Source organism: Rhyacophila brunnea, unplaced genomic scaffold (genome assembly GCF_057557595.1).
Source record: "Rhyacophila brunnea isolate RB1 unplaced genomic scaffold, BYU_Rbru_1.0 scaffold_8, whole genome shotgun sequence".
Lineage (NCBI taxonomy): Eukaryota > Metazoa > Arthropoda > Insecta > Trichoptera > Rhyacophilidae > Rhyacophila > Rhyacophila brunnea.
Window position 1 is genome coordinate 29,306,782 of NW_028233350.1, and position 27,139 is coordinate 29,333,920.

Here is a 27,139-nt window from a genome sequence, read left to right on the forward strand (position 1 = left end):
TCGATATAGAAAGCTACATGAACTTAGTAATAACGGAAATATCTATCTAAATCAGCTCACTGGTTGGAAACAAAATATATTAATTAGGTACTATATAAGTTTTAACAGGACTTTATTTTTTGTCGGTTTCGCAATGTCTAGTTTACTTCCGCTGTCCTAGGACGTCACGATCTTGGTGAACGGCAATGACACGTGCACACGTAATTTAAAATTTATCCAAATATGTTTGACAGTCACTCACGAGTTTTGGAAGTTGTCAGATGTATTTTTAAAATACCTATCTGAAACCGTATACTTGTCTATTGAAGCAGAGATGGCATTTAAATTAGATTTAGTGGTATACCTATATCTTGTTAGTAATGTATAGGTACATTACTTAGATATTGAAGTCATGAAAGGATGATAAAAAGTACAGTATAAAAAATGTGGCGGCATTTTGCCTAGGGACGTCACTGATCATCATCGACCGGTCATGTGAAAACTTAAAAATGTCTTAAACTAGATTACAGAAAGGTTATGAACTGTATAATTTTCTTTGGAAATTTTGGTGATCCCGTTTGGGAATCACTGATGAAATTGCAAAACGACACAACAGTGGCAATTTTTAATGATTTTATTCACATTGCATGACGCCGAGTACCAATTAATATGCAGCAAACAAAAGAAATAGAAAATAATGAATAGGAGAAGAGGGGGGAATAATGTTAGCTTTAAAGAATATCATGTATTTAATTTAACCATTTATGAAAATAGAGAATCCGAAAACATAAAATATTACAGAAGTAGTCTCCCACTAGCCAGGATTTCGCTCGAGTAGTGAATGCCCCCCCCGCTATGCTCTGGCATTGTTCATCAGCTGATGAAAATAAGTATTGGCGATGCAGAGGGCGCTCTCCACCCAAACATTAAATACTCAAGACAAAATTCTGGCTTCACATTTCAGTGTGCTGTTAATATTAAGCGATAATACAATATAATCAAATTGAAGTAATCTAGCAACCTAGTCTATCAAACATTATTTCTTCTCCGCCTGCAAGTGTACACGGATACCCTTTCCGAGTCACATTAATTTATTTAGAACTATTACCTTTGGTAGAGCATTATAGACTCTGATATCATGGTGATGTGTTCCAGGTTTAAACTTTCGGCATCTTCAAACTTAATGAATACCAGTGGTATAACAGTATGACAGTTGCATACATATTGCTTACAGTCTTTAAACTCAAAGATGTCAAAAGGTAGAATTTAGTTTACAAAAAAAACCCATATTTGGAAGAGCACATTTTTTTTTATAACTTCGACAGAGGAATGTCGATTCACCGTTTTAAAAACGAATGATAATATTAGATGCATCCGCCATTCGAGAAAATGCACAATAACTTAAAAGTACTATCAGATCCTTAACTACTACAACTGGCCTACATTAAATCACAAATTTATTATCAAACCACCCTCCTGACAGATCAATATATCACACCTTTCCAATTTCTTCACTGGTCACGACTCAGTTTTTGACTGATATGCCTCATAAAGACCTCACCCTACTTCTCTTCTGCACCACATGCATACCATTTTTGGAATGAGGCTTACAAGTTTCTTGTACCATTGTTTTTACCCTTTATGACTATAGAGGTATATGCAAATATTCAGTATGTTCTGAAGAAATTCTCCGAATGAAGGTGAATTGTAAATATTTACTGGTATTTTTATTAAAAATGCAAAACATGCAATTTTTTCATATCGGCGTAAATTGATAAGAAATTTCGAAAACGAAATCGTCTTCATGATGATGAACGATGATCGAGAGTCTCAGTGTTTGGTATGTTTCTCAACCAGACATGTGGCCACAAAATAATTTAAAGGAGCCACAGGCCAAAAACCAACTGTTAGCCATAAAATACTAGTAGCCCCCACAGAATTACAGAATTATTAATTCATAAAAATATCATATTTTATTACAATATGGTAGTAGATGTTGAAATTATATTACAAGGAAGTCTCACGGAAGTTCAAGTTAGTTGTAGACAAAAAAAAGATAATATCTATCCTATCATTTCCCACATGTTATCTTGTTAAATCTGGATTTAGTCGATTATTCATCTGCTTTCAAAAGCTCGTAACCATCTTGATGTCGTGAATGCAGACAATCTTCATTTGTTGCTGACAATATTGCAATCAGAGGTTTTCTAGTTTGCATCAGTTTGTATATTATTTACATATTATTTTGTTTTCAAAAACAAATATATATGTACAAGTACTTCATAAGAAATATAATATACAGTAGAACCTCGGTTATTCGAACCATGATGATCTGGATTCCTTTTTGACCAGTTTCGTATGATTATTTCAAATACATAATATTGAGAATATTTATTCTGGAAGTAAAATATATAGATGTTTTATTATTTTTTCGATTATCCAGACTAATTGGGGATGAAGATAGCCGAATTCTTTATTCAGACTATTTTCATCCCCAATTAGTCTGCATAATCGAGATTCTACTGTAATTATTTTTATTTACAATCCATTTTGTAATTTAAAAATAAATGGTGGAATTATCTATGTTTACTTTTTAATTTCTTTCTTCCCAAAGGAACAATCATGGGTGGAGTGACCACAGAAAAATATTAAACTCAAATGGGGCCACAGGTCAAGAAAGGTTGAGAAACAATGCTAGATAAGACCCCACATAAAGATGGTGTCAATATCATTGTCATAAGATAAAATATGATCTGTATCAAAGAGGGACGGGTGTCGCGGAGAGTTCGGATTGTTCGAACTCAGCCGGGAATAACATTACATATGAATTTTCGGAAACGTAATAACTTTTTAAATGGGTTATAAAACGTCTAGAAAACCACGCCCTGTGCCGGCAGCTGGCTCGCTCCCCTCACGCAAGTCCAGAAGGTCATCGTCTCCGGCGAGGGGAACCTCCCGGAAGCCTCCCCCTCCTGTCCCCCTTTCATTCGAGCTGCCTGTTTCCTCCTCTTTCTCGTCTGAGTGTCTCTGGCGCTCCAGATCGAAGATATCTGTCTCCTCGTCCTCCGAATGGAGGGCGAGTGGCAGATCGGCTAACTCGAGCCGCTCGTCGGCATCGGCCGGTGCCAGCACACCATACTTGAACTGCTGCAGATCACCGCGTTTTCTTTTGCTGTTAAACAAAACATACAATTTTAAAATATCAATTTCCATTCGTAAGTCAAGAAAACATTTTGAAATCAATTCACTTTTTTTTATGTCTTATGAAGAGAGATTGAATCGCTATAACAGAGTAAACAAGTTATCGTTGAGGAAAGAGAAGATTTGGAAGAGGATGTATCTCATGGACGGTTAATATCCATGAATAGTAAGGTGCTATCTGGTAATAAAGGCTCGTATAAATCAATACGAAACATTCACACCGCTAGAGCTGACGAAAACTTTACACGGTGAATTTCGCATGTAGCATCAGTTTCATTGGTGCATTTACAAGGTAGAAAAAAAAAATCATACAATAAGTAGGTCCATAGTCAAAAGAGGTTGTATTGCATTTTTTGGTTATCCTCACGTGTTCTTCATGTTTCTTTTCTCATTGCACAGGCTATTATCAAGAGATCGGGCCTCGCAATGAAAACTGAACTTTGAAAAACTGAAAATTCGCACTTTCAACGCCAGACTTTCGCCAAGTTTGATCTTGTTCATAATCCAATACGTAAGAAACTCACAGTGGCAATGTGGTTATCAGTTGGTCTGTGGGTGCCTTGAGTCTACAGTTAAATTGAGCCTTTTATCAGCTTGATTTCATCATATGAAAGCGATGTTACTATTTTAAAAGTCTCATCTGTGTAAGATTTTCTACAATTGCATGCGAATGAATATGAATTTTTCAGCCTAGATGGAGGGGGCTTTTGAACCCACAATTGCTGCTCGTTGGGACGTTACTAGGGAGAATGAAAGCATGTTGAATAAAAAAATTACCTGTATATTTTATAAGCCAAATATGCGAAAGACAGCAATCCTAGAGATCCGAAGACGATAAAGCCGCGTGTTTTGGCACCAGGATCGCCCACCGTCTTCTTCTCATTGCTGACAGTTGAATTTTTCACTTGTGGGGTTTGAGTGATATCTGTTCCTAAAAAGTAAATGTGAAAATTAAGATAATCCAAAAGGGTCAAGTTTATTATGTCTGTTTAAATTCTGCGGACGATATATTTGATTATTTTGACAGCTGCCACTGGTGTGTCTCGATTCTGCCTAATCTAGTCACTAATCGGCCGATTTCGACTTTTTTGTTTTGACTGTTAATTACTTCAAATTAATATATGTTTGTTTTCATTTCTTTTGATGGTGTGCGTATCTATGGACCACTGTAGATGTGGAGCATATCCATAAATAATCAATAAATTACTAGGTATGTAAGCTGATAGAAAAATAGTGTTTTGGATCACATGACACCTGTACGTGTTCGTCTAGCACGTTCACGCGAAAACATAGGTGCTGTACGCGAAGGTATGGCCTTAGAGCCAGAAATGTCGATTCTAAGATGATCGCGGCAATTTGACTCTCATACGGCTTTTTATGGTGAATTTTGAATAAAGACCTTCACCTACACCCGTATAAGATCCAGTTCACACAAGAACTAAAGCCAACTTACCACAGGCAACATCACTGATTGAGTCTTGGAAGAGCAGGAAACTGATGATGATTTTCCAAGGAAATAACTTTCTTAACTTTTTTAAGGCACATTTTCACCTCAATCGGTACATTAATAAGCAAAACTGCCATATTTGGGACCAGGAAACCCCTCAAGCGATTTAAGGGGGACCGTTACATGCTGCGAAGTTATTGTTTGGTGGGGTTTTTGGGCTGGAGGTGTCATTGGGCCATATTTCTTCAAAACTGATGAAAGAGCGATGGATCGGTCAATGCCGTCTGCTATAGGCAAATGATAACTAACTTTTTGTGGCCGGAATTGGAAGATTTCAATCTGGAATACATGTGGTTCTAACAGGATGGGGTCGCATTCCCTGCACACAAGTCACGGTGCTTTTTACTGGTTCTCCGTCATCGTAATCTGTCAGTCGCCATTTTGGATTTTAGTTATCTTTTTGTCATCGAATTATAGTACGCTGTCCTAGCCATTATAGTATTTCGGCAAAAATTATAGGACGTGTAGAAAATGAAAGTTTTTTGTTTGTCACGTAAACATAACGGAGAATTCGAGAAATTCCGATGCCCTGCTTTATTATAACACCTCTTGCGACCGAAAAATGTTAGCACCGGCCGCCGTCATTAACTGTCGTGTTATTAGAGTAGGTATACAACGCAAAACCACATCCATAGACTAATATCGCACACTGTGATCTTATATTATTTATATTATACACCTAGATTATACTTACTACGTCCCTCGCTTCACATTATTGCGATTTGGTGTGATTGAAGTACAAACATTTTACGGAACTTTAAACATCGCAACATATGAACCTCTAACCAAACCGGCGAATTCAATTAACAAAATTCTGGTATTTTTGATGTACTATACTTTTTTAATAGTACGCGGATGAAAATGTAACTTTTCGAATAGTACGCGATCTAAAATGTACTATAATTATAGTTCAGTTGGCAACACTCGTTCACTGACAGATGACAGCGAGCGGTGGCGGAGAACCAGTGAAAAGACCCCAAGTCACCGCATACACAATACCCACATTGGTTTTAGTCATATCGGTATCAAGGCGGTATTCGGAAGGTTTACTATCAATGAATAGGTACACAAAGCTATGGTGGCATGAGTGGTAGACGAGCCGCAAAACTATGTCAACACTACTGGAAAAATCTAACTATGTTTGCCATAAGCATACTATGAAAATAAAAGTCTGCCAAAAGCGGTCTGGTTTTGCTTGTATCTGGATTGCGAGTATTCTAGTATGAAAACTGATTAATACGAACCGTCTTCCTGTTTCTTCAGCTGCTTCTTGACAGTTTTATTTTTAATATCGTTCCCGATGTCCACATTCGGCACCGGCTCCACTTTCGCAACGTTTTCCCCGACCGCTAACGTGTGAACGACTTCATCTGACGGAATTTGAACTTCACGTTTGCGGAAGAATCTCGATGCTGGGTCAACGGATAATCCATATCGAGGAGTAAAACTGGAAATCGATTCGCTTCGGCGTATTATTATACTCCGCGGTTCTTGTCGTTCGACTACATCGTTAAGGTACACGGGTTCGCCGCAAAATGCAAAATTCAACGGAAATATTATTACAACAAAGAACAGGAAACCGCGCAGGTCGTAAAAATGCATCGGGAATGAATAGAAGCTACCTACATATATTACAATTATATTATATCTAAAAACTCAACGAATTTTATTCTACCACTTTTGACATTTCAATTGTCAAAATGTGTTAATATGAGTCACTGAGCTGTCAACATTTAATTTACATAATGCCCAGTGCTGCCATATTTTTTAATTAATCTTGGAGTAGATTATTATTTGACGACGTATCCATAAAAAAAATATTTAGCTTTCCAAGCTGTGAATTGAACATTTTCCTCTATGAATCGTATGAGGGATCGACACCCTACATTTTATTTTAAATCGACTTATCAATAAAATTATTATATTGATTCTGGAATTAATAATTTTGTAATAAGACGAAATATCTTTTTAGACACCTGGTAACTCTTTAAAAAAGTGGCGGGAATGTTTAAGTTAACCTTTTTAACACTGGCTCCAAACCTTCTTTTGTCGCAATTAAAAAGGCATTTTTCATATAGTGAGACAACACATTAAAACTTATCAGCTGTTTGAGGCTATCAGTTACTCAGAATACGAAGATAAGTATGAAAACATAGTCATAATATGTTATCGATTTACCAACTTTTACCACTGGTAAATTCAACTGCACCACAGCAGAGTATGTGACAACATCAAAGCGCTTGAACCTATAAGCTGGTCTTGCACACCTCAATTTAAGTGTGCAGAGCTATGTACATATTACAAAATAATATCCTGAGGTAGGGGTCTAATCGGATACATAAAAATGCAATACTGGCAATGTCGTATTTTTATACACTTATTTTATTACTAAGATGATCACAAAGTTTAACATATTCATAAGAACCATTTTTTGGATACATTTTTAGTAAAGTTAATCAACAAATAACTGAACAGAGATACTGACAGTTTATATAATATCTTCACCATGGCCCCCACGCCAAGATTGTTGGCGGGCCCCCTATCTAAAACTAAGGTTAACGGCAGTGTGATGCTTTACACTGCAGCGTTTCCCAAATGTTGTTTCGCGAGGTAAAAATTAGTATGTGTATTTAGCGTATTGTTGAGTTGGTAGTTGGTACCTACCTGCATCTACTCAAAGTATTTAATATCGATAAACTATAATAAAAAACTGTATTGCACAACCATGTATTTAAAACTTTTAATAATTACGAAATAAACTTGCACCGCAGGCGACTTTTTTTAATATTACAGCGAATTTTTGATGCGTGTAGGTATATATTGTCCGGCAACTTGATCTTATCTACGTGGCAAAACTGTGAACTACAATCGAACTTCCGGTTTCAAATTAGGAACGCCCCTAAATTATTCATTACATTTTTGACATTTGTATTTGACGCATCTATCTTTTACGTAATTTGAAGCTTATTATATTCAAAAGATGTCCAAAACTATACGAAGTGATGTTCGAAATATTATTAGTAAACTTTTGATGTATTGTGAAGAAGAAAAAGAGTCGCATTTAAAAGGCGAGCCTATACAATACTTAAACAAGCCCATATCACGGGTGGCGGCCATGTCTGGTATGTCAAAATTCAGTGTTGTAATACTAGAAATATTTCCCCAATTACTGGAAATTATGTTTGTTTATTATATAGTTGTGTGTATCGTAATATGTTTTATTCATATTTTTAGACGTATAATAATTAAGTATAAATGATCATTTAAGTACACTGGCAGTGTAATAATAAATTGGCAAGAAGAATATTTTCAAGAATAAACATTATTGTAATTAAAATAATTATTACAGAGATGTAAAATTTACAAAAATGCTTAAAATTATATAGATACTTACAGGAAGTGTATCATTAATTTACAGGAATATCCCCAAGGACAGTTTCGAGAAATAAGAAAGAAATGACTACAGCGAGTGCCTCCTCTTCAAAAATCGTAACGCCTGGAAAAAAACGCCGTGGAAAAAATAAGATTGCGTTGGACAGTATGGACTTATGTACCATACGTCAAAAAGTGCAGGAGTTTTATACTGTCCGCAAACAAGTTCCGACGCTGCGAACCTTACTAATTTCTTTAAGAGAGTGCATGGACTTTCAAGGAAGCAAAGAATTTTTACGGCGATGGTCACATAAGCTAGGGTTTAAATTTAAAAAAAGCCTTTCTAAAAGAAATGTTATCATAGAGAGACACGACATAGTTGCGTGGAGAGGTAGATATCTCAACACTATGCGAAATAATCGGCTTGGTGAAAATCGTCCTGTGTTCTATGTAGATGAAACATACGTGCACGCATCCTATGTTATGAATAAATGTTGGCATAGTGATGATATTAGAGGAGTTTTGAAACCGGAATCCGCTGGTCCTCGATTATGCATAATACATGCTGGGAGTGAAAATGGGTTTATTAATAATGGATTGGTAATATTTAAATCTAAATCAAAATCTGGAGACTACCATGACGATATGAATACAACTAATTTTAAACAATGGGTGGAAACACGCCTTGTTCCAAACATTCCCACAAATTCTATAATAGTTATCGATAATGCCCCTTACCATAGCGTTAAAATAAATAAACTGCCAACTATGGCCAATAAAAAAAGCGTTATGAAAGAATGGCTGAAAGAAAATAATATTATATTCGAAGAAAATATGGTTAAAACTAAATTAAAAGAAATAATTGATAGAAATAAACCAACACCAAAGTATTTATTCGACGAGCTGATCAAAGAAAAAGGCTCAACAGTAGTTCGTCTACCACCATACCACTGTGATCTTAACCCAATAGAATTTATGTGGTCATTTGTGAAAAGAAGAATTGCAAGTAATAATGTTGATTGCCGAGCAGCTGACATGCAAAGGCTAACAGAAGATGCTTTTGGAACGATAACACCGGACGATTGGAAAAAACAATGTGAACACACAATACATTTGGAAAAGGATTATATGATAAAAGATAGATGTTGTGAGACGATGAGTGACCAAAGTTTAGTTTTTAGTGTCAATTTTGATAGCAGTAGTGAAAGTGAATAAATTAGTATCGAGTGATGATGAAACCAATATGTCTGGTGTAGAATACCTCACATGATGATTGATTTAATCAATTTTTAATATGGTGTCCTTGGAAATGTACTTTTAAAAGTTGTGTTGATGACCTTACATATGATGTTATCAATTATTTTAATCTTATTTGTATTTACGGTTAGTTAATTAGTTGTCCTCTTGTATTTTTAAACCGATAAGTAGGTACATATTGTTTTAAAGTTTATAATGTTAGGTGGATATAATTTAATTTATAGAAAATTATTTTCACAGTAGGTATGTGTTTCTACAACAATTTTACTAAAAATACGATATAAAAGACGGCATTTGTAAATTATAAAAAAATGTGATTATGTCATCAATATAATATTGAATATGTTATATCTTTCACTTCTACTTATTTAGTCATAATTTGTGTTCTCCTAATTATTTAATTCATAAATACCTGCAGCAATATTATCAGTTAATGTGGGTTCAATGATAGATTTCCTTCCAAATTCAATAATTAAGCTGTATTAATTAACCTAATATAATAGTAATGAGGTGAAATTATTTTTCTATTGATACTTATCAAACAATAATTAGATTTATAAATTAATTACTTATTGAGAATAGAATTGTTATAAATTAAAAACTTAATTTCGCGGGATTTGTTTTCTCAAAAAATGACAACATTGAGAAATATTCTATAAGTGACACGGGCGACTTCCTGTTGTCGCCTAAATAATGTTGTCGTACAGTAGTATAGTACGCAGACCAAAATTATAGTACACTTACTATAATTATACGGTTGGCAACATTGCACAGACCAGTGTTGCTGTCATCTTGTGACCAAATTATAGTATGTGGTCCCAAAAATTATAGTATTTTTCTCATTTTTAGTCATATTTTTTACCTCCTCCTATCAAAATTTTTTACCTGCGAATCTGAAAAACTCTGATTCATTTCAAGGACTGTTTTTTACCTCACAAATATTTTTTCTCTCGGTTGGACAAATTTTCCTTTATTACGAAATAATAGTACTTCGCACCAAATTATGATACGAAAATATTGTAATTTTGGTATATTTTTTTTTATTCTAGAAATGAAACCATTATGATAAAAAAAACTTTTATCCAATATTCAAATGTATAGTATTTTGGGCGTAGTATACCATTTTTATATCGGACATAGTACGCGCACCAAAATTATAGTACAAATACTATAATTATTCTACAGTTGCCTACACTGCCAGACATGTCAGAAACTTCCACAGGGACAGGGATATAAGTTATAAATAAATTATTTATATAATGCACCTTTTGTTCAGTTAATTTTCTTTGTCGGCTCGGCATGCATTATCTCAAATGCGGTTAATTATCAAAACAAACACCTGAAACCTAATGTCATAAACACTACCCGGAAAGTAATCGCTTTTTGTAGCTGCGTATTTTTATTGTTTTTCCAATTTGAGCTTTAAATCAAACGCAATTGATTTACTTATTAATGTATCGTATTGTATTTCGTCAAAATCAAACAAGAGTGCGTGTAGACTGCGATAAAGATTGTAAATCACAAGAGATGAAAGGAATAATTGTGTTGTGCCTAATAAAATAATTAATTTTAATTGCATGACAAAATAAAGGTCAATATTTTATAAAGTCTCTTTTTACTTTCTGTTCATCTCATTTAGCTGGTCGCCTCACCTAAGCCCGGGCCCCCAGGCTAGAGCCCTATCAGCCCCCCCCCCCTTTGTGGGGGCCATGATCTTCACCCACAGTTTGTTTTAATACAAATTTAATCCCTGTATGGCATCATTAAATTAGAATAATATTATGATATTTTTTAGTATTTGGAAGTGGCTATATAGCTAGCACAAGAAGTGTAAAGTTAGCAATGATATGGCAGAAGAATTAATATGGCAATCAGGGATGAAACAAAAATTATATGTTTATCTTAAATTATCGTTAAATTATATACTATCAGCGTGCTTGTTGCACCTAGACAACTAGGTTAAGGCCAACTGTCTGACAAACCACATGTTCATGTTCGTGGAAACAAAAATTATTCTACATTTAGGTGTAAAGTTTTCCATAGAAATATCATATAGTTCTACACAAGACTGAGATGGATTCAAATTTCAAGACACATGTTATATCCGTGTATGGTGTGAATATTATGTTGATAAGTCTAAAAACATCACTTCTCAGGGCAGCTATTTGTATGTTTGGCTTTTTGTGGTAAATCAGATTTTTTAAAATTAAAATTTAAAAACATTCTTGATTTACCACAGAAAACGAACCTTAAAAATAGCTGCCTTGAGAATTGATGTTCGCCATACACGGATATATAATGTAGTATTTTGATGGACCACTACATAGTGTATCCATGCTATTGTAAATTAGAGTTATAGATTTTCACATCATCAAAACTCTAATATGGTTGTGACCTAAATATATGATAGTAAATATCACATTCTCCGGCCTCAGCCTAGTAATGTAATAAATAATCAATGGCTGCCGCCGAGTAGCATATCAATGGATTGGTCGCAACTGCTTGAATAGCATGATTTCATATTATTTGAAGAAAAGCAATATCATTGCTAACTTATGTGTACAACCACTATTAGCATTGGAATGCAGGTACTTTAAAAGAAAAACTGAAATATTTTCCTCGGTGGCAGCTGAAGACGGTCACAGATATGACAGTAGCAGCTAGGCAACACAACAATTTATTTCGAATCTTATTTGGCTTTGTTATCAAGAGGTCAGACGACGTTATCAAATCGGCAGGTGTTGGTTTATGATTGTTTATCTGAAAAAAGAAATATTTATTAGCCATACAATTTAGTTAATATGTATAATAATATACTTTGGCAACACCATACAATAAATACTACAGTAAAACCTCGTTAATAAGAACACAGGTAATTCAAAATTCGCCGTAATTCGAAATTTTCGTGAAAAAAAAGTCCCTTGAACATTATTTTCATATAAAACCATACCTTTAATTCGAATTTCGTAATTTGAAATGATTTCATAGTCCTGGCATATAAAAATATTCAATAAATCGTTATAAAGTACACTATTTCCTGAGCCAGTCATTGAAAATTCATCATAAATTACTTATTTTATGAAGGAAATAAAAATAATCCTGACATTTTATGACCCATTAACATATCAGTGGCACAACTGCACTCCACTCAAAGGAAAAACAATAACTCACATGTTTCAGGGCTGTAGGTATTTAATTGTTGATTGTTTATTGGATTTTCACATACTTTTACTAGAGAACCAATGCCAAACAATTGTGTTGACAAATTGAAAAAATAAAAAATATTTCGTATTTTTCTATAATTCTAGCTAGGTACTTGGTAACTTCAATTAATGGATAAATGACACATGGTATTAGCACAGATTTTAATTTGAAAGAATTGTATCGGAAATTTGGTGGGCACATCTATGATCGTAAACAAAATTAATGAAAATCAATTTTTTTTTTTTTAATTTTAATATTTTTCCCCCATACATTTCATAATTCGTAATTCGATTTTTTTTTCGATCTTCGGTCCCGTGGAATTAATATAACAAGGTTTTACTGTATGTAACTTACTAATAATACAAACTATTTGTATATTTTAAAACACTTGATAACGAACTCCAGAATATTGTTTAGTATGGTTGAATAGGTAAATATAGAAAACCTGTGTTGAGAAAGGAATAATAATTTGTTTGTTGCCTATGATTTGTGCTACCTTCATATCTACTGAAATTTTTGTTTTTTGTGCACTTTAATAATAGCGGCATAATAAATTCATCTATTTTGTTCAAACAATAATTATTCCAACCATAATAATAATATATCAGAATACAAATCTTATTGATGCATTAGCATGGTGGTAATAGTAGGAGGGTACTAATTAATTTAATCTGACATCATTTCAAATGTCTCAACCAAAGTTGTTGAATAAAACCTTGTACGGAGATAGAACCTAAATATATGAAAGTGAAGCTGCAAAAAGGTACTACATAATATAATCATACTACATTAACATGAAATTTGATAGAGTGCGAAAATTATAAGTTGAAGTGTCATGGCCGCCGTCGTGGCGGTGCGATATATTATGAAAGGATTGTCAGTATTGTAGTTCTCGAAACGGCCGCGCTTCACGTAAAACTTGCCGCAGTCTAGTTTTGCCAGAAAACTAGACATAGATGGATGGACACCATACAAGAGAAAGCGATGCAATATTGTTGATGTAAATATACTCCACAACAACAACCGTAACAATAATCACATTTGCCCTATCTAATTGCTTACGCACTACAAAAAATTGCATTTATGTACATGTTCAAGATTAAATTGTTTCACTATAAAGCTGATGATTAAATGAGTTGCAAGTCATTACACATTCCAGATTAATTGTAGCAAGCTTGAAATTTATGTGCATGAGCTGCACTGAGATAAAAGGCCTAAAGATTTTATTTATACAATGAACCATCATATTTATATAAACAATACAAATGTGTAAAATTGTAAATCAAAGTGAAATGTAGAGAGCAGGGTAACATTTTCGTTTATATTTACAAAAAATTATGCCAATAGAGAGAATAATAATATTAACTTTTCTATCGTTTCCAATTTCAACTACTTATAATAAAACATTCTGGAATCGCTATCATATGTTATAATCAAAAAGGTATAATCCTTTTGTGTTATGGTCAATAAACAAACATAAGAAAATTACCCTTTTAATGCAGACTTTAAGTAGCCTTAATTCATTTTTCATTATTTGAATTTCTTTTAAAAAAGCTTTAATTGTATCATAATATTCTGGTTGAGTGTATTGGGCAGTATCGAATTTTAGATTGTTCAATGTGTATTGGACACTCGATTTGAAAACAGTCACTAGTTTTAAATGAGATCCAAGGGCGGTGAGGAATGCCACGAGGCTGAAAAGAAAATAATTCAAAAAGTATCATTAACTAGATTTTACAGTACAATTTTGAGAACATACTCGTTTAGTACATATTATATCAATAAACATTCATTGGAAATTAAGTTTTTCTAGGAATATTACTGATTTAAAAAAAAAAACATTAGTTTAAAAAAAATGAACCCCCTTTAGATGTGCATGGATTTACTGCTGACAGTGAATAATTCAGAAGCTTCCGAACTTTTTTGATTCATGCATGCAATCTTGCCAACTGCAGGATAATGCATGCTTACAGTAGATTTTCTTGTTTTGGCCGCGATATACGCACTATTGCTGGCAGTAAATCCATACACGTGTACGGGCGCTATGAGACTTAGTCAATATCGGACTATTCTGTTTCAGCCAAAAATACCATAAATCATGGTTATAGTTTTGTTTATATATCTGGACCCTATTGTAGGCAGCATGACATGGTGTGAAATTCATTGAAGTTTTACAAGCACATATGTACCACCGAACGCACTGTATTAGTGAAGTAGTAAAATGTTTACCTTTCATTATCTCGAAAAGTAGATCAAAGGCGCATATTATATATTTTTACATTGGTATTTGGAAACCGACCATGAAGCATAGATTAACGAAAATTTCAGATCAATAGGACTAACAACAACCATTGCTAGTGGTGTTGGAGAATAGATGTCACTGATTAAGTAAGCATCTAGCAGTGTAAACCGTGGACTCACATTGTGGTTTGTTTGAGTGATAGCACTGCTCGAATAATTTACGCATGCATCGTCGCTCCACTGTCTCCTGTGGGCTTTGCGCCTAAGGTTTGTAAATGGAAAATGTAACTTTTTGTTATTTCAAAGAGCAAAAATTATCTCATTTAAAATGCATTCTCGATTATTTGATATTTTCATCTCTTTATACTTAATTACCAATAGTCATTGTCAATTAACCTTATCACTGCCAGCCAATTTTTACTAGGTGGACACTTGTAGGCCAACTATTTTCGGAATAAAATAAATCCTTTAAAAAAGATGAAATAGGAACAGAATGATAAATATTCGTGAAAACTTACCGACACAACATGTTTATCGTGAATATTTTCACACTATAATGATAAATATTGTTTAGAAAATATACACAGAATGTATGATATGAAAATAAGGTTGGAATTCATTAATTTTATTGCCACAATTGAAAAAGCTGCATTTTTCACATGACACTTGCACCCTCGGGTCCAAATATTATTTTGAAATAAAATTTCAATTGATAGTAAAATAAGACATAAAAATATGAATTTCAAAAAAACTGGACTTACTCGATTTTTTTTTTGTCACTTTTAAGGCCGGCAACTGTCTCAAGCCGCCATCTCCTGGTGTGGAACCTGTACAGTCCGGCGATTATTCTCTTTCGCTCAAATGGGAGAATCTCAAACAGGTTCATCAGCTCTTGACTACTGACACAGAGGAACGTCTCCAGGTCCATTGACTGGCTCTGAATATACGATTGCAATCGCTCACAGCGCATGCCATGGAGTAGCATGGGAATATCATTGTAGTATGCAGGTCTGAAACAAATGAATAAATTAAATTTTAGACATGCATAGAATTCGGGAAGAGTTAATATTAAATAACCAGAATATGACAGGTATTTTCTGAGGTTTGACTGTTGTTTATCGGTTCAAATCCTTCATAAAGGTCGACAAAATAGAGGCGAGAGGAGGAGCGACATTACAGACTCTGAGGATGCGGATTCAAATAAATACAAACAATACTTCGTTTTCATTCAACTATAACATGAGAATTTTGTGAACGAGAAGAATGGAGAAACAGACATTAAAAAAATATTGACATATCGACACAGACGACACAAAAATCATGAATGATTACAGATAGTAGATGAGGAGATAGGTATTTATTTATCTAATTTAGAGTCATATTTTGAAATTATTCTTTCCCAAAATCAATTGCATCCTTCTCTCTAATAAAATTATTAATCAATTAATTAATTCAACTGAACTCCATTATAATGGTTTTGAAACAAAGTTATTTCTACTTTAATTGAGTCATTTACATTGACAGCTGTTTCAGGCTATAAACCCATCTTTGGAACAGTCGACTAAAACTAAAGTTGAAGATTCGGATAACCTGTTTCCAATCTCGGGTTGTTGTGATAGAGCAAGAGGGTATGGATTGATACCTCCTACGTATAAGGCCGGAACTGCAAAATGGTATTCTTCAGTAGTACGATTAATTTTAATTTACACTACAACGTTAATTTTTAATGCTGAAATTGTAATTTTTTAGTTGTTTGATATATAGGTATTATGTATTGATTGTTTTTTTTTTTTTTTTGGATTATCATTGTTGTATCATCTTTAAAATTATTTAATAAAAGGCAATCAAGTCAAAATAGCCAAAAACGCAGTTATGGCTTTTTACGTAGGAGGTGTCGATACATATATATACCCTCTCGCTCTATCATATATAATATGGTAGAAGTGCTGATGTTTACAAATACCTATATTATAGTATGTAGTTGAACTATTGGCACTTTCTTTTTCGAATGATTTTTCAATAAACATATTTTATGAAGTGTTCTTGGATGTGTATGTGCTCCACTGGTAATTTCACCTGTTTTATAATGCTCAAATTACATTGGCAGATTCCGTCTGGCCCGACCGTCTGCCACGATTGCGAAAAGATAATATCATCTATGGTTAAACGTCACTTTGAATCGTCCGCAGTCGTGAACAATCATGAGCAATTTGGAAAAAATCCTATTTTTTTGCCACGATTCTACTATCGAAGATTGCCGAGAACGTACGAAAATATCTGAAGCTGTCGCCTGCTTAGCGTAGCGTAGCTAAACGCGCCATTCTGAATACACCAATCGTGCGATCAACATCACCTCTCTTTCCAATATGTACAGTGGAACCCCGATCTATCGTTCTCGCATAAATCATTTTCCCGCATGAACGATAAGAATAATGTTAAATAATCCCACATTAACCGTTCCCCGGTTTATCGTTTTCCTCGATCTATCGTCTAAATATTATGGTCCAATCACAAATATTATCCTGATTGACCGTTTTTGTTGAATATTTTGCATTTCGCTTTCGTAGAATTGTTTATGATACGAGTCATTATGTGATACAACTAATGACAGCAGTGAAAAAGGAGATTGTGAAGAACGCAATAATGAACCTGTTCTGACATTCACAGAAGTGTTATTGGCCTTCGAAAAAATAAAATCAGTTTTCTATTCCAAAGATATAGACGAATTTGTTGTTAGAAAACTATGCGACTTTGAGGGGTCTTTATTAAAATTGCAGTGCGAAACTGCAAAGAAGCAACTTAGTATTAAGGACTTTTTAAAAAAATGAATGTGTAATGTATATACGTACTAGCAGTATCACCCGAAGCTGCCCTGGAGTGGAATGGTTTAATATTTGAAAATTAAAAATTCTAAATTTAATACGTAGAGTGCAAAGGATTGAATTTAAAAAACATGGAAACGCAATGGAAATGTTTACGCGAAATCATCAGATTATCTATATGCAATCTGTCAGAGCTGAAAATTGCACATAGGGTGAGTCTCGCTGAGCCTTTTTGAATTGGATTCATTACAAAATTTGGCAGCACTGCGTCGCCCGCGTCGGTTGGCTCCCTACCGATTAGCGATTCTAATAACACAATTATTTGCATCTAATTTTGCCATTTGACTTCGGATCGAGCTGAAATAAACGCCAATATTTTTTAAATGTACACATTCTAGCGACATTTTCAATAAAAAATAGGGGGTTGCAGCATTAACTTCCGCGTTTTAAGGACCTGTACGCAGCGGCCTTTTTCCATAAAAACCGTAAAACTGTACTCAGGGTGCAGCGGGTTAAATCTGAAAATCGAGACCCCGGCCATGCACTCTGGCTCGTTGGCCTCCGTCTACCATCCAAATTTTGTCGAAAACTGAATGTGCGTGTGGATGTGTATAAAGAAAAACTGACACCAGGACGGTACATACAAATATCCAAATATATTCTTCAATAGTATTAAAATAAAAGATTTTTGACTAATTCATAGTTTTAATATTTTTTATATATATTTTAAAAAACATAAAAAGAATATAAATAAAAATGATTTCAAGTTATATAGATCTACCATCGTAAGTTGGCGGCCGGTCGAATTTGAAACTAAAATTGTCTATCGAGGATAAATTTGTCACAAACGCCATTTAATTTTACAACATGTTTCTCGAATTATGGATTGCGCTTGCGTTTATCTAACTCTCATGGCGTCAAAATATAAAAAAACACATTATATTTAGTGTTGATACATAAAATATACTTACTTACAAAATATAAAAAAAAGATCAACAAGTAAAAAAAGCTTTATCCTTCTAAATAAGAAATGTACCTTATACATAATTTTATATTTGATATAGTATTTTATAATCAAACGTGTGTTTGTTGCTAATTTAAGTATGCTGATTTTCTTGCTCGCAAGATTTTTATTGTTTGTACATTTGTAAATATAAAAAGAGCATTTTAGATTATTAGTAAACGAATGTGACCTTATAATATTTGACATTATTCGATAGCTACTTAGCACCAATTAATTTGTAAGTATTTAAAGTAAGCTATATTTTAATATAATCAACAACCAATTATAATGTCTCCACGAAAAAATGAATGCAGACGAAGTGCAATCTAAAAATAACTCAGTAGCGTTTACTGATTGGACGTTATGACAAATTTATTCCAGACTGAGTCAAATGTTTACATTGTCAAACGTCAGCGTGCAGAATTCGGGATATATATTTTATTATTGAAAATACAGAAGAAATAAGTATAGTGCATAATGGCAAGTAGTTCTAAAACAGTTTGTGGGAATGCCAGAGACATCATTCTAAAAGTATTGCAGTTCTGCGATGACGAGAAAAGACAAAAGGGATTGATTATTCCTATTGATAACGCGATACAACGGGTAGCGGCCATGACAGACAGAGTTTTATTTTCAGTGTTACCAAGTTGCATTTATATTACAACGCAAGTAATTTCTTCTGTTTTTTTAGTTTTGTTCAAAGTTATGATATAAAAAAATATTAATGTCGGATAGCAATATAAATAAATACTTACTTATTATTTGTGAATGTAAACGGAGTTACAAAATTTAGTATATTAATTAAACTGACATTTACAAGTTCGAATTCCATAATAACGCCTCGTCAGAATTATCGACATGTATCCACAGGAGATTACCACGATTCCATGAATGCTGACGATTTTAAAAAATGGGTAATAGAAAGACTTTTACCCAATTTACCCAAAAACTCAATCGTAGTAGGGGATAATGCATCTTACCATTCGGTGCAGCAGGATAAATGTCCAACAATGGGTAATCGCATAGGTGAAATGAAGAATTGGCTTCCTTCTTGAACGTAGAATTCCAGTTGACGAAATGCGAAAAAGCCAACTTTATGAATTAATTTTATCCCACAAAGGTCCAAAGAGATACGTCATTGACGAACTGCTTGCCAGTCATGGTCACACGGTAGTAAGACTCCCACCATATCACTGTGACCTTAATCCGATAGAATTAATCTGGGCCACAATGAAACGGAGGGTTGCTCAAAAAAATGTAGGACAATTGAATAGCAATATATGTGGATTAACGGAAACAGCCTTTGAAAGTATTACCACAGAAGAATGGCAAAATGTGTGTAAGCATGTCATAAAATTGGAAGAGCAATATTACGCCAGAGATGCTATTATGGATACAGAAATGGATGGTTTTATTTTTACCGTAAACGGTCCTGAGAGTGACACAGAATCGGATGATAGTCTATCTGGAATTGAACCATTATAATAGTAGTTATATAATTTCTACATTGTTTGTGTAATTTATAGTTTGTTATCGTGTTTTATTTAAAATTCCATTGATTTTGATACTATTTTACTGTCTTTAGAGTGAATTTAATTTATTTTCGCCTTTTTTATTATATTTTTTCCATGACTAAAATATACACAATACTACTTTATATTTTACAATTTATGATTTTTCCAACTATGCATTTCTTCCTCATGGTTATAAAGAAAGTAACGCGTTTTTATTTTGATTGTGTTTATTTTTTATTTTAATATTTTTGTACATAAATCTACTACCAATAAAAATGTATAAATAACCATTTTTTTGTTAGTTATGGCAACATTCTCAATGTCATACTAGCGCCCTCGCTGAAACGCCAATTTATGATGGTAGATCTATACACATTTATATTTTTATAAAAATCGATGTTTTTTAAAATATTTATACCTTTGCGGGCATGCGCACAACAACTCACCAAAGTTACATTGCAATCGGATGAATGGTATAGGAATGCATACAAATAGAAGATGGTTGTACTAATTTAGAAACCTTCGGGGGTGTGCGCACAACTGACAAAAGTTTCATCCCAATCGGATGAATGGTATAGGAACGCATACAAATAGGAGAAGAAGAAGATGGTTGTACTAATCCAGAAACTATCGTGGGTGTGCGCACAACAACTGACGAAAGTTTCAATGCAATTGGATGAATGGTATAGGAACGCATACAAATAGAAGAAGATAGAATAGAAAAAGATGAAGATGGTTGTACTAATTCAGAAACTTTTGCGGTCGTGCGCACAACTGATCAAAATTTCATCGCAATCGGATGAATGGCATAAGAACGCATAAGAATAGAAGAAGAAAAAGAAGAAGAAAAAGAAGAAGATAATGGTTGTACCAAATCAGAAATCTTTGCGGGTGTGCTCACAATTGACCAAAGTTTCATTGCAATCGGATGAATGGTATAGGATTTTTTTTTAGTGTCCCTTGAAAACCGTAGAATCGGGGTTTCACTCATTGTACTATCAACTAACAACTGTCAAGATGGCAAAAAATCGAACAGTATGGAGTAGCGCCGAGAATACACTCCTCATTGAATTAATACACACCAGAGACGGTGTGGAATATTATATATTCTAAAAATAATTTAAAAGATAGGATATTTGAAGACATCGCAGATGTTATTGGCAACGATAAATCAAGTACCTACCTTTTTATTATTCTGATTGTGGTATATTCAAGAAATTTACCAGTGGCATTTTTGTATGTGGGTACCTATCTGTACACTGTGTTCATAATGCAGTTGAATATTGATTTACCTATAACGCTTTATAAGTAGACTTCATTTTCTTGTGTTATTTTAGGACTCTTTTTGACCCAGTGTTTTCGTTTACGGCGAGCCCTGTACTCCTGAGCAGGTTGTAATAATATAGCAATACTCATTACAATCAATCTAACACGCCATGTAGTTATCCATTATATACTTAAATTAAGAATGATACGTATACAAAACTAAAATATTTTCTATAAGACAAGAGCCATTGTAAAATGGCCGCGACTCGAAATATACTTTTGACAGCTGAGTTTTGACGTAAATATGGGAGGGAAAACTGGTCAGTGTAGTCACAAATCTAACAAAGAAATAGGTTTTGGTAAACCTATATTTTTAATAATAGCAACACTATGTTTATTGTAAACCAATCATAAGCAAGGGTCAACACTTTCGAATCCTTGCGTGTAATTGCATATAGTGCAATGCCGATTCCTCACGACGGTCGGCGTGGATCCTTGGATCCGGTTGGATCTGTGCGTCTGTCGGTGTAATTAAGCCTTTACACATTTACACTTAGCAACTTCTTTACTTTTATCGCATAACAAGTAAAACCAAACACTTTAAGTGAACCGAAATTATATTTCTCCATTATTGTATAAACATTGTGCAAAGACATCATGAAATATTTGCCATTAGGACTGAGGTACTAATGATTATATAAATGAATAGTATTTTACCGCGATTTCAGATACCTACATCTAAAAATACACCTGACAACTTTTAAAACTCGCGAGCTACTGGCCACCAAAGTCGAAGGCTAACGGAAATAAACCAGACACACATAACCCGACAAAAAAATTACAGTCCTGTTAAACCGTTTATATTAATTAATACATTTTATATCCACTTTCAATACCGAATATATCGGTATTATCTGATTTTTAAAACCGGTATTTGGGTATCGAAAAATACTGGGATAACGGTTTTGAAATACCGGTATTGCAATCCCCAATTACAATGCAACTCAATACTCCTTAATGATAAGACTTACTTATCGCGGTTTGTCATGACGGCTGGAAACATGTCATGCCAACTTTCAATCTCATGAAAGATACAAGTGTTCTCATATTCGTCTTCCATCTCTACAAAGTGTTCTTTGAGGACATCAATCGTTTCCTGGTGGCCAATCTCTTTCGCCATTGTTTTTATAGTCTTATGGTAAATGTCCTTCTCCTCTAAGCTGGCCCCCTTTTCAGCCAGTCGACGGAGTATATTCACTTCCTTGTATTGAACAGCATAAGTTACTGCCTAAAAAAAAACAAAAACAGTTTGATGGAAATAATAACAAGATCATTGATGTACCCATTGGCGGCCCTAGGTAGAACACTTAGGGGGTCATTTTTAAATAAGTAATAATATTATTGGAGCTTGGCTTTTCGTTGTATACTTAAAAAACGTATTGCAAATTGGGTTTTTAAACATTATAAAAAAAGTGAATAAATAAACAGTCTTTATTTTAAAGTCATCCTTTTTACGATTACTTAATAAACTCACATGATAGACCATTTTGAACATTTTAAAAACTTCAAAGTCAAATTACTCAAAACTAGTATTCTCCAGTTAGTGTGTTCTGCCAGAACAGAGACGATATGTAATACATAAATGTTAATATGTATATGTAATACAAAATAAATAGCATCCAGAGAGTCAACAGCTTCAAATACCAGGGGGTACACATCATGGGAGATGGCATTTTGCAGACAGAGCTCGCTATCCGAATGGGAATGGCTGAAGCAACATTCAACACAATGCGGAGTGTCTGGGACTCACGATAGTACTCGATCAAAACCAAATGCCGCTTTTTCGGCGCTTGCATTCTGACGGTGCTGCTTTACGGTAGCGAATCATGGCACCTTACGAAGGCTCAGAGTAACCGTATACTGAGCTTCGAAAACTGATGTTTGCGGCGGATACTGGGTGTGCAGTGGTATGACTTTAGGAGCAACGAGGAGATAAGAAAGCGAACCAAGCAGCCTCTCAACACGCTGAGAGTGAAGACGCGACGTTGGACCTGGCTTGGCCACGTGTAGCGGATGCCAGAAGAGAATTTCAACCTGGCTTGCCTGTTCTTCAAGCCGACCGGATTCCGGCGTCCTGGAAGGCCGCTAAATACTATCTATAGAGCAGTGGCGAAGGGTGGAGGTAGGCTGTTAAGATTCGCTATAAATAGTGCACACTAAGCTATGTTAGTCATATTTATTTGTTTTTATTGAATTAAGACTACAATTTACAGATGGTGTTAGTTAGTTTTTAAAAATCAATTAAACCCTGCCTAAACGAAACCATAATAGATTTGGTCTAATTTGGGCAATACGACAAAATTGTGCACAATTTTTCACTCATAGTTATTTGTTTTCGTTGGATTAAAACTACATATTACACATATTGTTGGTTCATTTTTTTAATTCATTAAGTCCTGCGTAAATCAAACTATAATAAATAAAAAATATTATTCTATCTATAAAATGCTCAAAGTTATGTATGATTTAATTGCATAATTTTAGATATTTTATTGATAGACGTGTATTTTTTGACTATTATCTATTATGGCTTGGTTTTTCAGGGTTTAATTGATTTTTTAAAATCTAACCAACATTATCTGTAAATTGTAGTCTTATTTCAATGAAAACAAATATGTATGTCTGAAAAAGTTTAATGTGCACTATTTATGGCGGATCTTAACAGCCTACCTCCACCCTTCGCCACTGCTATAGAGTATATACGGCAGAGCTACCGGATGCTGGTTTGACATGGAGCGATGCAAGAAAACTGGCGAGCGACAGGAATTCTTGGAGGCGCCTCGAGGTGACAATATGTTCCAACTAAGAAGGCCAAAGAAGAAGAAATGTTGCAACAAGTTTTGTATTTTCTTGAATAACCGCGAAGTGCTACATGGTGTCCATAAATTGTCCTATAGATAAAAAAAGGAAAAACAAGATCTATCATTATATATGATATTTCAGCTGGAGTCGATCCACTGCTGGATGAAGACATCCCTTAACTCCCTCCATTCTTCTCGGTCCCACGTTCTTCGCTGCCAAGTAAGTACATACGCTGAAGTTTATGAGTTCGTCAAACCAGCGGATATTACGATGTCCTTGTGGTCATTTAGTTTCCTTTGTGTTATTATTATATTGATTGACGATACAATCAAGGTAAACGAAACAATTGACTGTATCAAACCTGTATACACCGGTGTCAGATATATTATATTTACTCATTTCATCTCACTTACTGTCCATCCTTTGGCATCCTTGATGGCCAGGTTTGACTGCTTTATAAGTATATTGGCAACATCTTCTTTACCGGTCTGTATGGCCATCATCAAAGCGCTGACACCATACTTGGATATGATATTTACAGAAGCGTTTTTCTTCAGCAGTTCTTGTACGCATTCATAACTTGCAATGAACTGTTTCGTTTTGCTATTGCATGCGTACATGAGCGCAGTTAAGCCATCTGGAAAAATTAAAATGAAATCCTTTACCAAGTATTCTATGTATTGGGAGGTATTAGCATGGCGGCACTTAGTGGGCCGCGAATTAAACCTTACAATAATAATATTATCTTTTCGTTGGAAATATATTAAAAGTGGGTAATCATAAAGGATGTCTTGTATTTCGGTTAAGTATTTCACCATGATTCCAAGAGATGGCAATGTGTGTACGATATATTTAATTATTTAAAACAATCAATCGGGGCTAGTATGTGAGTGTAAAGCACAGCAAGTATACACGCTCATTTTCTATGGCCACCCTTGCGTGTACGGAATTGTAGAGCGCGTATACGCGCTTGTGGCATACATCCGGTCAACAAAGCGATTATCTTACAGATCTCAGACAATATTTAATTATAACAGCACAGATCATTACAGATCGGATATATTAGCTTTGTGTACTTTGCTAAAAATAGCACAAGGCGATAATTCGGCTTTCTTTAACTTAATTTTAACTTAATAGTGATACCATATTTTATAAAATAATAAGTATTTATATTGCAAAACATGTCAACTGTAAGTAATAAAATATAACCCGAGTATTTTTTCTCCAAAATAAAAATTATTCTATAGTACTCATTGAGGGAATTCATTTTATGAATAAAATACAAGAAGAATTGTCACATTATTATTATTTTTAAGAAAGATATTATTTTAACAAAAAAACGGTATAAAACAGTGTGGAACTTTTTAACAGTATCTATCAAATTGCCGTGGTACCAAGGGGTTAAAGATGAAAAATGAGTAGGTATTAAAATTTTTTAAGCAGTCTAAATTTTTCTCCTTTTGAAATTACCTATTGCATCTCATGATTCACCTGATTAAAATCGCGTGTGGTAAGGATAGTAGATTCTATTATATTTTCTAAAAAACATTTTATGGGCTTTCAACATTAGTGAAAAAATGTTTTTATGCCAGTGAGGCTCAGGCAAATAAATCTCGGAGCACGTTAAGGAAAACTCACCACTCTTAATATTTGGATTTGCGCCCTTCTCCAATAAGACTTTCACAATTGGACCGTGTAATGCATCTGCCGCACACATTAGCGCTGTCAATCCTCCGGGTAGAAAGGAATCCACATCTATTTTTACATCTATAAAACATCAAAACACTATTATTTACCGGTACACTAAACATGCTATTGCCAGATTAATAAAAAAAGGTTAATGTGCCGCAGAGGTGGTCATGAGATTTTACAACTTTCTTTTTAGACCAAACCTAATATTACCTGATATATCTTAGTTTGTGATAATGGTGCATCAAAATGTACGAAAATTTCAAATTTTCAATCAACGATTATTGGATCGAAAAGTATTTATTATAATTGTCTCAATGGAATAAACTGTTTTCCTAAAAAAAAATCATAAAAGCTCAAGGCCACCTCTGCGGCACAATTGGCTAAAAATATAATCATTTAGTATTGAGTATTTTACCTCCATTGAAAATATTTTGTAAAACTAACAAATCGCCGGTTGAAGCTGCGTTTTGTAAATTTTCTTCCACTATTATCATGGGATCTTTAGGCGGCGGGGTCTTCTTTCTTTTTCGTATGGTACTCTGAAATTTAAATAAAGCCTGTGAGATACACATATAAATCCAAGTAATCTCATTTTTGCAGACATTGTTTTAATTGGAAGCGTGTTTGAATACCTATATTTTTAACAACAGTGTACTAGTGCAGATAAGTAGGTAGATACTCTCGGGAGTTTATTTTGACATTTTTTAGAACTTTCAATGTCAGTGGGCATCTACTAGGTGCAAATAAATTTAAAATAGCTGAAGGGGGGCAATAAAGTAATAAAAAAGTAAACATACACTCCCAGTGATGAACCCAAATTCATCCTCATAATCAGATAAGTCACTATCATCGTCAGAAAATCCATCTGGGCGAATATTATACATGATTCAAAGCGACGGTAGTTGTAAGTTGCATAGACTAATAAATGTAAGTTCAAGTTGTCACATGTACGAGGTATGTTTGTCAGTTTGACAGCTACAAACATAGATAAGTACAAACTACTTTTTAAAATTTGGTGCATATATTAGTCTATGGTTAGCTATGAGAGTGTGTTGCCATCTTTTTCAATGCTGAGGTCCATTTACCTGGATCACCCAAAGTGAAAACTCCAACTTTTTTTGGGTGCGTTTGTTTGTGCACGATTTTTTTTCGTTTGTGCACATGTATTAACCGAAAAATTCCTAGGGTTTTTTGACTGGTTCTCCGCCGTCGCTCGTTG

General features: G+C 34.2%; 3 protein-coding genes across 4 annotated transcripts; 1 reads left to right on the forward strand and 2 right to left on the reverse strand.

The window, feature by feature from the left end:
- Positions 1-709: 709 nt before the first annotated feature.
- LOC147064115 (uncharacterized) lies at positions 710-6,407 on the reverse strand. 2 transcript variants are annotated; one of them, XR_015071983.1, is made up of 4 exons: positions 5,932-6,407; positions 3,958-4,111; positions 2,487-3,151; positions 710-2,423 (listed from the first exon to the last, which is right to left on the reverse strand). XR_015071983.1 is itself a non-coding variant. In XM_085958717.1 (3 exons), exons 1-3 carry the CDS (start codon positions 6,287-6,289, stop codon positions 2,839-2,841), a joined length of 825 nt encoding a protein of 274 aa, XP_085814843.1. In that variant the 5' UTR covers positions 6,290-6,407; the 3' UTR covers positions 710-2,838. The 2 variants fall into 2 exon arrangements, 1 of the variants encoding a protein (XP_085814843.1); XM_085958717.1 differs by having other exon boundaries at positions 710-3,151.
- A 638-nt stretch (positions 6,408-7,045) lies between these two features.
- Positions 7,046-20,312, forward strand: LOC147064116 (uncharacterized). Its single transcript, XM_085958719.1, has 2 exons — positions 7,046-8,891; positions 19,662-20,312. The coding sequence occupies exons 1-2, from the start codon at positions 8,144-8,146 to the stop codon at positions 20,069-20,071; spliced, it is 1,158 nt and encodes a 385-aa protein (XP_085814845.1). The 5' UTR covers positions 7,046-8,143; the 3' UTR covers positions 20,072-20,312.
- On the reverse strand, positions 10,177-26,905 carry LOC147064117 (uncharacterized). The gene is made up of 8 exons (XM_085958716.1): positions 26,718-26,905; positions 26,336-26,459; positions 25,867-25,995; positions 24,642-24,865; positions 22,398-22,654; positions 15,523-15,771; positions 14,010-14,214; positions 10,177-12,076 (listed from the first exon to the last, which is right to left on the reverse strand). Exons 1-8 carry the CDS (start codon positions 26,802-26,804, stop codon positions 11,888-11,890), a joined length of 1,464 nt encoding a protein of 487 aa, XP_085814842.1. The 5' UTR covers positions 26,805-26,905; the 3' UTR covers positions 10,177-11,887.
- Between the last annotated feature and the right edge of the window lie 234 nt (positions 26,906-27,139).